This window comes from Carya illinoinensis, chromosome 8 (assembly GCF_018687715.1).
Source record: "Carya illinoinensis cultivar Pawnee chromosome 8, C.illinoinensisPawnee_v1, whole genome shotgun sequence".
In the NCBI taxonomy this organism is placed as follows: domain Eukaryota; kingdom Viridiplantae; phylum Streptophyta; class Magnoliopsida; order Fagales; family Juglandaceae; genus Carya; species Carya illinoinensis.
Genome location: NC_056759.1, coordinates 23141 through 35797, shown reverse-complemented (window position 1 = coordinate 35797; position 12657 = coordinate 23141). Strand labels below are relative to the sequence as shown.

Below are 12657 nucleotides of genomic sequence, written 5' to 3'. Positions count from 1 at the left end.
GATTCCAGAAGGGAGGAAAGGGTGTGGTTGGCCAGGTTTTGTGAGGATAATGAGAGAGATGGCTGATTCTAAGTCCTCTGTTTCTATTTCTGAAAATAGAGTTGCTCCAAACAATGGCGGTGTTGTTCGGGATTCTAGAGGTAAGAAGGTGATATCGGATACGTCATTCAAAGGTGATGTCCCCCTTTGTGAAGCTTCCTACATGTCGGCATTGATGAATCCAGTGTATGAGGTACTAGTTCTTGCTAGAATAATGGAAATGGCAATATTAGGAAGGATGAGCCAGGGTTGGATGTTAGCAAAAGGAACGATGGTATGAATGTTGCCTCGCGAAGGAATTAGCTTGATGGTGGGTCAGATGGTTGGCCTTCCGTGGCGCTGAGAAAATTTGGAGAAGTCGAACATTCTCTTTGGCATGTAAAGGCAAAGTTGATTGGATGGAAGGAGAGGTTGGATTCATTGTTGAATAAAGTTGATGGGGCCTTGGGCCAAACATCAGTGGATTGAAGTGCTAAAGGGGGTGACGGGGATGCGAATTGGACCTAGGGGTTCTAATACTGATAAGGGAGATGGGCTGGCTAGAGGCCTAGTAAGCAAGCCTGTTCAATGGAGGGCTAAGCCATTTTGTGGGAAGCTGGGTTCCAAAAGCCCAATAGGAGTTGAGGCTTTTGTCCAAACATCAGTGGACAATGAAGTGGTGAAGGGGGTGATGGGGACACGAATTGGACCTAGGGGTTCTAATGCTAATAAGAGAGATGGACTAGCTAGAGGCCTAGTAAGCAGGCATGTTCAATGGAGGGCTAAGCCATTTTGTGGGAAGCTGGGTTCCAAAAGCCCAATAGGAGTTGAGGCTTAGCCCAAGGGTTTGGTGGTTCCGACAGGTGTTTTGACGTCATAGAAAGGGTTTTCCATGGCAAGAGAACCTCTGAGAGGTCTTCTGACGTTAAGTTCACCAACGACAACTCTCCATTTACATAGATGAATCTGACTAGTGAGGAGGCTCAAATCAGATCTTCAACGGCATAGATGGATGCGTCTTCATCACAGAAAGGGTCAACAACGGTTGATGACTCTTCTGGGGGTACTCAGGTGGTGAGTCTCACTCCGATGAAGGGGAGGCAGTTGTCTTCCTCTGATCCCGAGGTTTAAAGAGAGATTTTCATTTCAAGAAGGGTAGAGAAGGGTCGGTGTAGTTACAATCTTCTTCATAGTTATGCTATGCGGGTATTGAGCAAGTATCAGAGGGCGTGGATGTGAAGGATGAGGTTGGTGAAGTGAATTTGAGAGTTAACACTTCTGAGTCCATCGAGGAGTATGATTTTGGGGTCCTTTGTACCCAGCTCAATAGCTTCGATTAGCAGATGGTTCTTGGTGGTGGGAAAGATTCTGAGGCAAGTGAGTCAAGGGAGTTGATGGAATAAGACGAAATGGATCCTGATCCGTTGTGTTCCATCCCTTTTGAAACTGAATGGCCTAATAAATCCTCAGATTGGATGTTGAGTAAAGTGGATGAAATCAAGGATTGCATGGGAATTTCTTGCGACGGTTTTGAGGAACTATTTAGAGCACCTCTTATAGCAATTGTGGCTGGTCAACCATCTTTGGTTGGATCCGCTTCAAAAAAGGAGACAGTTGCCGATAGTTATCAATGAAACCAAAGATTATTTCATGGAATGTTCGGTGGCTTGATGATTATAGAAAATGTCTTTGGGTGAAGAATTTGATCCGGAAAAGGATGGCTGATGTTATAGGTTTCCAAGAAACCAAGCTGAAATTTGTTAATCAAACAATTTTCAACAGTTTGTGGAGTTTTCATTGTGGGGGGTGGGTTGAAGTAGTTTCGAATGGGGCTTTAGGTGGTATTATTATGTGGGATATCAAGGTAATGGAGCTACGAGATCATTATGTGAGAGAATTTTTGGTGGCTTGTTGTTTTAGGAGTGTGTATGATGAATTTGAATGGGGTTGAATTAGTTTCGAATGGGGCTTCGGGTGGTATTATTGTTATTTGGGATATCAGGGTAGCGGAGCTACTACATCATTATGTGAGAGAATTTTTGGTGGCTTGTTGTTTTAAGGGAGTGGATGATAAATTTGAATGGGCTTTTGTGGGGGTTTATGGCCCTAATATGGATAATAGTAGGAGAATTTTATGGGATGAAATAGCGAGTGTTAGCTACTGTTGGGATGTTCCTTGGTGTTTTGGAGGGGATTTCAACATTACAAGGTTTCCTAGCAAGCGTGTGGAGGATACTCATTTCTCTCATGCTATGATTGCTTTTTTAGATCTGATTTTCAAACTAGATTTGATTGATTTACCGATGGCTGGTGGGGGATTTTACGTGGTCCAACGGAAGGGCATGATCATGCATTGCATTTCGACGCCGAGATTCTCCACTTCGAGAGGATTTATAGGAATTTCTTGTGGGGAGGTAAAGGGGAGGAGAAAAGTTTCACTTTGTAAGTTGGAATAAGGTGTCAACCAATTTCGTGCGGCGGTTTGAGGTGCGGAATTTGAGGCTCTTTAACAAAGCCCTTCTTGGGAAATGGTTATGGAGATATCATGGTGAGACGGATGCATTATGGAAGAATGTTGTTGATGTTAAATATGGGAGATTGTGGGGTTGTTGGTGCTCTAATGAAGTTAGAGGAGTGTATGGGGTGGGTTTGTGGAAGTCCATTAGGATGGGTTGGGAGGAGTTTGTCAAACATATTAAATTTAAGGTGGGGGATGGGACAAGGATACATTTTTGGCATGATATATGGTGTGGGGATTCAGGCCTCAAGAATGTTTTTCCTTCCCATTTTAGGACTGCTAGGGACCAAGATGTTGCAGTGGCTGATTCTCTTTCTTTCTTGAATAATAATCCTCAATGGAATGTTGAATTTGTAAGAGATGTGCATGACTAGGAAGTGACTGTAGTCTCATATGTTTTTTGGAAGATTATATGATTTAAAGATTGTTCAAGGAAGGGAGGATAGCTTGTTGTGGGTTCATGCAGGAAATTCCAGATTTTCAGTTAGTTCCTTTTATAAGGTACTACCCTGCCATTGTGTTAGTTATTAGCCCTGGAAATGCATTTGGAAAGTTAAGGTGGCATTTTTCTATCGGTTGGTATCTCTTGGAAAAATTCTGACCACGGATAACTTAAGAAAGCGTGGACTTTGTGTGGTAGATTCGTGCTTTATGTGTTAAAAAGATGGTTGTGGTCATCGTGAGGTGGCCAAGATTTTATGGAATGAGATTTTTAGTAGGACGGGAATTGCTTGGGTGATGCCTAAGCAAGTGGTGGATTTTCTTGCTTGTTGGAAACATTTCGAGGGAAGACATCGTGTTGCTACCATTTGGAAGATGATCCCCTTGTATTTGATGTGGTGCTTATGACTGGAGAGGAATGAGAGATGTTTTGAAGACAGAAAATGCTCGATGGGAGAACTTAGAGAGTTTTTCTTTAATACTTTGAGTTTGTGGGCTAAGGCTCTTGTATTGAATGGAGATGATTTTCTCAATTTGTTTTAGTCTTTTTTCAGTTTCTTGACTGTATTCTCTTGTATACTTTTTGTGTACTTGGGCTATGCCTATTCTTGGTAATAAAATCTCTTATTAATTATCAAAAATTATATTTGCATTATGAGAACTATATCAAAGTTTTAATATGAAAGTCATGAGATTTATCACCATGCCCATGTTATGAAAAAGCTTATGATATGAAACTTTTTTTTTTTTTTAGTAACTGCTTATGATATGAAACTTACGATAAAAGAAATCATGAACTAGTGCATGTCATGAATGTTTATAAGTTGGCCATCTCATGATGCTTGGTACCAATTCTAAGTCTTTTTTTTTTTTCTTTTTTAAATTCCTTTGGGTAAGTAATCTTTGTTTCACACAATAAACTTGAAACATAAAAATTTACCATGTGTAGACAGAGCATCAAATGCTCCTTATGGGCATTACTAATTAATGGTGCATGCCCCATTTCAAGAACCACATTATGTGACTAAAGATAGAGAGGTTTAAAATTTATAAAGGTAAAATAGAAAATCGGTAAGGGGGAAAAAGGGGCGTGCATCAGTGGCATATAAAGTAGCTGCCTTTCTCCTTGTGAAGAAATTTGCTCTCATAGTACCCCAATCCAACCAACTGATCAAGAATAATGAAAAGCTAGCTCATTAGATCATGTCTCACAGTTCAAACACATCACCATTGTAAAATAGACTCTACCTCTCTTTTCTTTTCCTTTTCAATTCTTTATGTTCCATATCTCTGTCATTTCATATCAGAACAACTTCTGTGATGATTGACAGCTATAACCTAACTCATCACTAGCCAAGAATCTGAGTGATGTCACATTCAGTGAAGTTCATTGCATTAAAAATTATGTGGCACATATGAGAAACAAAGCCCAACATTGAAGCACCATTTTGCACTAGAAAACTCCTAGATCACATCTCAAGATGCACAATATTCCAAAGCAACAACGAGTCCGCTCTTCCACAATAATAAAGCATATAGCCAACACATACATGAGCAGAAATAATAGACTTGGTTTAAATGAATTACCATAAGAAACTCCCTTTTCTACCCTTAACAACATACCTCTAAACTTTGAGGATGCCACAGCAGTAAGAAGTACCTTCAACACTTGCAAAATGGTGCTGCACATTGTTCCTTAAAAATAAACAGGCAGAACAGGAAACATAGTGGCAGAAAGTAACCAATATGCAAAAGCAATACCTATCAGACGACGAATTGTCAAAACAACCGCAAATCATGTTCAGAATGTCTGTAAACAGTGGGGCATTTCTACCACCGTCTAAACCAGGATCACCCTCTAAATGATCATATGCAATGAGTTTCTGCACTCAAATAACATGAACAGAACAAGTTGATGATTAATATGCATATCAAACAACAATATCATATTATGGAATTTGCATTCAAGGGGTTGTTGTTCTTTCCTTGAGCGACAATCTATACGCCCAGCCTGCTACATCCACTACCCAAAAAGAACTCTACTCATTCTTCTTTTTTTTTTTTGCCTCTCTCTCTCTCTCTCTCTCTCTCTCTCTCTCTCTCTCTCTCTCCTTCTTCTTTCTTCTCATTTCCCTCACTCTCGTCTACATCGCATTTGAGACCCATGACAACGGTGTCGGTCCCAAATGTAATTTTTTTGTGATCTGGAGATTTCTTGTGGTTTAGTGTTTAATTTTTAGGTTTGATGGTGAAATTTTGGATTGGATGGCTAATTCTCTTTTATTTTTTGCCATATTCTGCTGTTTGACAGGGTGACTAGGTGGTGGTGGTGCTCACTCGCCCAGGTAGTCTATACAGAATCTCAAAGATTACATTACAAAAATGAGATGAAGAACATACATGAAGACAATCCAAAGCAGGTTCTATGATTTTCAAGTTCTTAGTCTCAAATGCAAGTCGAAGTGGATTCAGAACAAGTTCTGCCTGAGCTCCTTCAAGGGAGTTCCCAGCTCTAGATAAGACAGTGGTAATAGTTCCAGTTCTGCCCACAGGCTCTAACTCCTCTGCAGTATGTGGGCGACCAGGTTCTGTTCCAGTCTTTTCAGCTCCACCATCGGTTTCAAGGGAACTAAAAACCAAAATTGTCAGAATTTAGTATTAGAATCCATCTATTTAGGTCAATTAAGCAAATCATGACTCCAACTCCATCTGAGGGTATTGATTCAGTAGCATATCCTTAAGACAGCACAGGGAAGATTAAAAGCATGTCATACAGCACAAAGAAAGTGGAAATAAAATGGATCTATGTCGAATCTGATAACCAAAAGGTCGTGTTCAGAGTAGTGTGATTTGATCCACAGCAATAAAAAATAAAAATAAAAAACTTAATCGCTTGATTTGTAGCAGTAAAATTCGAAACAAAGACAAAAGAAGCAGATGAAATATAAAGAGATATAGACCTGCCATCTCCAGGCAAGGATACTGCTTGATTTGTGTCAGTGGAATCAGGATGCTGCGTCTGATTGACCTCTTTCGCGTGATCTCAAGAAACATAAAATATAAGAAAATGGACATTAATATACATTTACATTTTGCATATTCTATCTAACAATTTATATCGGCGCAGCAAGGGAAAGACAGGGAGATCTTGGGGAGAAACAAAAAAGAAAACACCAACCTAAATAAGTCTGAATAGCTTTATGAAGGTCTGGATATTTTTTTCCTGAACATTCTTTGACCATAGACTCGAATGCTCGACTTAAAAAACCCCCAGCGGCACCACCAGCCATTTCTTCAATCCTTTGTACACTGGAGGAGAGGCTTAGAAGGTGCCGTATGTTAGAGCCCAAGGAGGAGGACCGTTGGAAGATGCGGTGCGGAGTAACGGCGGAGCCGAGTGTGGATGGGGCGTGGATCTCACGCTCACGCGGTCAGCAAATTTGCTTTGGGTGTCAAGACGGATTCAAAAAGTATTAGCCATCTGCGAGCGAAGTGTGGGGTGAAGTGGAGATAAAAGACGACGGTGAGCCATCAGATACTGAGGTGTATTCGTGGATGGACGTTGGTTCGTAATTCAGCCTTCAAAATTTGGATCGGATATAGATGCATTTGTCCGAAGAGCCCGGGGTTTAAATCGGTCCGGGGTGATCCGATCCATCATTTTCCTGTCTGGCCGGTTGGTCCGTTCGTTCCGGTGTAATATATATATATTTAATTTTTTTCATCTTTTTTTCTAAATAAATTAATAATAAAATTTATTTAAATTACTAAATCAAAATTAAGTAAATTATTAATGTAGATTATGTAACTAACTCATTAAAATAATATTTTATATGGTCAATAATAATAAATTAAATGAAAATTACATCACTAACTTATATAATTATTATATAAAAATAATATATTAAATTATTAAACATATTTTTAAAAAATATATAAGAGTTCGGTCCGGTCCAGTCCAAAATTTATAGATCCCGAGACCGGACCGAATGCCATTCGGTCTACACTTTTTAGGACTGAAACTGGCTGATCTAGAGTTCGGTCAGGTCCGAATGGATCGGTCCGGTGGATTTTTCAAATTCAGACCGATCGGCTTACACCCCTACGAAGAGGAAAGCTAACAACTGGTCGGGTGTCATTCACATATTTACACCAGCCAATAGAATATCAATAGATATGAGATTTATTTATCTTATTGTAGGTCCTAGTTTATAGAATCAACTCTTTACTCTTATCTCTGCTCTCCCCCGAATCATCTTCCATCTTCTTTTTCTCTCCCTTTATCTTCTTTCACAACACCCCCTCCCAAAAAGATCCACATACAAAATCATGTTGTAAATTGGTTCCAACTTTGTTCATTGAGAAGTGTTTGAAGATGAAATAAGTCTCCGATCTTATGTCCAAGGACATCATTCCTCATGAAGTTGGGCAAGTAAAAATCCTCACTAGGAGTTGGGTTCTTATTAATAGGCTCCCTCCCTGAAATTAGCTCAAGTAAAATCACCCCAAGGCTGTATATATCATTCTTTTTACTCGAATATTTCGTTTTGATTAGCTTTGGAGCCTTGTAACACTCAGCTGCTAAAGCTTCAAGCATTTCTTGGCTAGTAGTAACATTCAACAGAAGATGAAGGCCGAAGTCAAGATGTAAGATTGGTAATTGCGATCCAAAAATATGTTTTTTGACTTAAGGTTTCCATGGATTATAGGCTTCTCAAATCTTGTATGGAGATATTCCAATCCCTTGGATATACCAATTGAGATGCCATAAATAATGGCACATGTTTGAAATTCACCATTTCCATCTGCCAATATGAAATAGATGTGGGTCTATTCAAAATATTTGAATTTCTAATTAAAATATACATCACAAAGAAATTAATTCAAAAAATGATTGAGACTATTTATGCAAGGCAAATACATTGTCCAACCAAGAAGAAATGGAAAAATAAGTCTCGTCTCTCGTTGAGGGGCCAACAATCGAAGGAGAGGGAGGGAGAAAGTGGGTTTTTAAAGGGATGGAAGTAGAGATGTAATACTGATAAAGATAAAAGAATGTGTTGTATAAGATCTCATATTGTTTGGGAATGAGAAGTTTTTGCTTTTTATAAAGTTTCAATAAGGCTCTAATTGTATCATTGACTAGTCTTTTCGGAGTATAAGCCATGTGATTTGGATCTTCCACTGGAGCGTTATAAATTATATCATAGTCTATCCCAACAAAAAATATGGGATTTGAACCGTGTCACTTACGACGAAAGGACCCAACAAGAACGTTGAGAATTTAAGAGGGAAAGATTGTAATACCTCATATGATAAAGATAAGAGTAGGTGGTGTATGTCATCCCGCAATGCTTGGGAAGTAGAAGTTCTTGTTTTTTATAATGTTCTAATGGGACTCCAATTGTATCATTGACTAGTTCTTTTGGAGTATAGGCCATGTGGTTTGGGTTTTCTATTGGGGCGTTACAAGCTCTATGGTGCCCGTAGCCCACGTTTGGAATTAGACGATGACTGAAGCATTGAGACATGTAAATCAAGGTTACATACCCCTTGTACATAACAGATAACATGCAATGCACCTAATAATCTAGTAGTATGCAATAAATCACAGCAGAAAATTTTTCTTTACTACTTAAGACTGGTGGTAATGTAATAACATGGTACCAAAGTGTAAGCATCCCAAAAGTTTTACTCTATTAAATTACTTCCAAAATAGATATTATTTTCAAAAGTCTCCCAAAACAAGGGACCATCAAAAGTTGATTCCACAAAAACTTCGGGAAACCTCACTAGTACCAAGGTCCCATCACTAGTCAAACTTAAAAAGATTCCCCTTATCTGCTGGGGCTCCGGCTCTAGAAGTCCCAAGCTGGCAACGATTTTCTAAGCCTCAACTGAGTAATCTCTAACTTGTTTGAGATAACCCATCATGAAGTCCATATCCCTCTTCCATTTAGAAATCTTTTCGGAGTCAAGTAGTAAGGTCCCATTGTCAGTCTCACTAAAAATCACAAAAATTTCCTTAAGGCGCTGTGCTGTAGACTCCAAAATAACGACAACAAAGTTGTAATGTCTACTGTAAACTTATCATCTACCAACTTGTTAATTTCGTTCATAGTTCTAAGGGGTCTTGTGTACCTGCCACAACTTCTACCATTCTAGGTGGGAAATAGTTGTGAAAACTACCACAGTGAGATTTCGAGAAATCTTAGTAAATAAATAAACAACATACAAAAAATAATATAAGCATATAAGAGAAAACCATAATGAATGCATGGACATGTATTTGTATTTTGACATAAAACTTGACTTATGCAATATTGACTTTTTCAAAATAACATGTAGCAGAAACCTTTTAACCTTTTTAAGAAAACATATTTTTCCATCTTTTCATATTTGGTTCTTAAACATATAACTTATCATTTGAGTTCGGGTTCTTGGTCATTCACATATCATGTCTTTGAGCTCATTACCTTAATCATTTCTTATAACATACGGTTAAATACCTCACGGCTCCCATATGCACCATATGTTCATCGCTAGTTATCGCATTATCCAACAGCCCACTTGATCGTGGTGATTACGTCATATTCTTTAACTTACTTATTATGACAATTTGTACATTTCGCCTTCACTGCATGACACCCATTAGCTTTCCACAAGGATCCATTCGAGATCCGTCAATTGTAGTTCGTCGATTCAAGGCCTACCATTCTATTTTAAACACTCTAGAGTGGACAAAGGAGTTCCACTAGAGCTTCCCCCATCTTAGCATTTGGAGACGTGACAAAACGTTTACTGACTCATTTTCTTGAAAATAGTGCACAAACTCAATGCATGCAACATGGACTTATGATGCTTTGTTATTTTCATGAATCATGTAATCATATATGCTGAGATTCATGCAATCATACATCATGTGATCATGTGCATCGAAAATCATGCAATCATACATAACCAATATACATCTCACATTATGGTTTGAAAAGATTAAAACATGTGAATACTTGGTTTGCACATACGAACAATGGCATTCAACAATTAACAAAAGGGTAAAACAGATTCACAACATGATTCACTATCCTTGGCCTAAACACATACCACTTGTAAGCATGACTTTTTAAATTTAACATGACCTTATGACTTCTAACATATTCGGTATAATATCATCAAACAACATGGTAACATAATTATATAGATCCGAATACAAAACATGGTGTCATACAAGATTTTATTCAACCAACGATCAACATGGCAATCACATATTTAGGTAAAACCGAATATATGACATGAAAAGAGATTTCATCCAATCAAATAACAAGCAAATGCAAGTTCACATGTCATATACACATATTATCGGAGGGTAGGTTGAATGTTTACTTACAAAAATACAACGATTACAAATAGCAAGTTGAAAATGCATATTAAAAATCATTAGACATGGACATACGAAAACCGTAATCTCATTCGTGTGTGTGTGTCGTGTATATGGCTTATGAAATCCACTCCCATGGCAAGAAGGGCTCCTTAGCATTCGGATTTCACTCTCAAAACCGAAACTTCATGAAGAAAGAAACCCTAGCTCAACTAAGAATGATGGTTGTGGCTTTCCTTCCTTTCCAAAGTCTCATATTCATGTCCTTAAGGCAAATGGTGGTTTGGGCCTCTCTCTCTCTCTTGAGGAGAAACCCTAGCCTTCTCGAGGGTGTGTGTCTACGTGTATAGGTGAAAGAACTCATGAATCCGAAATCACATTCTTGTTCATCTCTTTGGCCATGTGTGTTTGTTTGTATGGAACAAGTGACGGATCCTTACCTCGTGTGCTCCTCCCCCTTGGATGGCATTTCTACTCCTTGGTGTACTTGAAATGTTGGTTAGAGGAATACGGTAAATGCGTGTGTGATGTTTGGATGGAGAGAAAATTGTTTGAAAGTAAGGGAATGGTTAGCTGTGTGACACGAGAAAAAAAAAGTGACCAAAGGATTTCCCTTTTTCGGCTTCTCCCTTCTTATAGGCGTCTCCTATATATTTGGAAAGACAAAAGTTATGCCGGATGGATGCCACTTGGCATCTTGGTCGAATGTCTCTTCACCTTTCTCATGATGAGTGGCGTGTGGCTCCCCCATCCGAAATCCTAATTGCCATTTATGCCTATTACTCACCAAATAATGCTGCCAAGTATAAAAGCGGATTTAAAATGTAAAGGGAGTGTCCAAGGTCATTTCCACATGGACAACTATATCAACATAGTCAATCAAGCAAAGTTCAAATGCAAAACAATTAAAGAAAAGAAGTATATGGTAAAATAAATTTTCCTTTGTTGAGCGAGTTTGGTGCAATTTACTAAGGGAAGAGAGTGAGCTATGTGCACTGAATTATACAAAATGTAGGATAATTTGGTGATTTTTCATCTGAAATGAGGGGTTGTAGTTACTCTAAAAATATTATCATAAAATAAAGTTTGCCACTTTAATACTCAAAAAATGAGTATATGGGAAGGCAAGTGACACAAAGAAATTTTAAACATTAAAGATCGAAACTGCAATTGTTAAGAAAGTAAACACTAGGGATGTAGGGTTAGGGTTTCCTCTACCATCAAGTTGTTGGTCATTGGGCGCATATGTTTGTGCTAAATCAATCAAGACATTAACACTTAAATCCATACAAACATTCATACTAAGATTAAAGCATCGAAAGAAATAAAACCCCCACTATATTGACACCCTCTTTCATTTAAAGACTCTTAAGCTGATGGATCCTTGATTATTTCAAGGTCCTATTGAGCCGTGAGTCTACAACAAGTTAAGAACAAGAAATCCCTCCAAATCGACAGTGAATAGTGAATGAAAATACAACAACAAGTATAAGCTAAGTGTCGTAGCAATAAACAACTTTCGAAAAGAGTGAAGGAAAACCTTGTCCCCTCCAACCCTAGTTGCAGAAATTAGCGTTTAATCATCTTGTAATTACAAATGAAAAACCCAAAAAATGATGCTAAATAGATCCCCCTTACTATCGTACCTCACTCCTTTTATTCCCTCTCCTTCATCTCTCTTTCTCTCTTTTCTAACCGTTTCCTTTCTATTTCGTGATTATGCCCTCTAGAAGAAAGCCCTTCTCAAATTTTCCCTTTGTGATACTGCGGCTTCTCCTCACTATTTGATGCAGTGTAGGTTTGAGTAGGACAGTGAAATAGGCCTTTCAAGGTTGGGCCGAGTAGTTGGTCTATTACCTGGTGAAGTTGGGCTTTAGTGTAGGGTTGGGCCTTAGTACCTATATAAGACAAAATTGTTAGCCCATGAATAGATAGGTAAATATCAAAATTATGTTCTAAACTTATAGTCCAAAAGGCAATGCCCTTTTCCTCAATATATAACTTTTAATCTCACTTATAAAACTGTTCAAGTGGGACTCTGAGATTTTGCTCTAATTCAAAACCATTATAATAGTGGCTTTCATGCTACTACACTTTAAAAGATTTTTGTACAACAAATCCCAGAAGCAAGTAGCCTTTTCTATTACACTAAGTTTATTATACTCAGACACTTACTTTCTCTCTCTCTCTCTCTCTCTCTCTCTCTCTCTCTCTCTCTCTCTCTCTCTCTCTCTCTCTCTCTCTCTCTCTCTCTCGTTTAGATCCTTGGCTTATCCATTTTCTCAAGTATCATTAAGTACTT

The 12657-nt window shown here is 38.3% G+C and overlaps 1 protein-coding gene across 3 annotated transcripts in view; it reads right to left on the bottom strand.

Annotated features, from left to right (window-relative positions):
* LOC122319341 (brefeldin A-inhibited guanine nucleotide-exchange protein 5) overlaps positions 1-6635 on the bottom strand; it is a 38207-nt gene extending 31572 nt beyond the window's left edge. For 2 of the 3 annotated variants that reach the window (XM_043137364.1, XM_043137365.1), the window contains exons 1-5: positions 6156-6634; positions 5938-6019; positions 5378-5606; positions 4739-4860; positions 4601-4659 (exon numbers count right to left, since the gene is read on the bottom strand). In XM_043137364.1, the coding sequence (XP_042993298.1) occupies positions 4601-4659; positions 4739-4860; positions 5378-5606; positions 5938-6019; positions 6156-6267 (604 nt within the window). In that variant the 5' untranslated portion in view covers positions 6268-6634. Of the gene's footprint in view, positions 1-4600; positions 4660-4738; positions 4861-5377; positions 5607-5937; positions 6020-6155 lie in introns of all 3 variants that reach the window. The other variant, XM_043137363.1, reaches the window with a different exon arrangement.
* Between the last annotated feature and the right edge of the window lie 6022 nt (positions 6636-12657).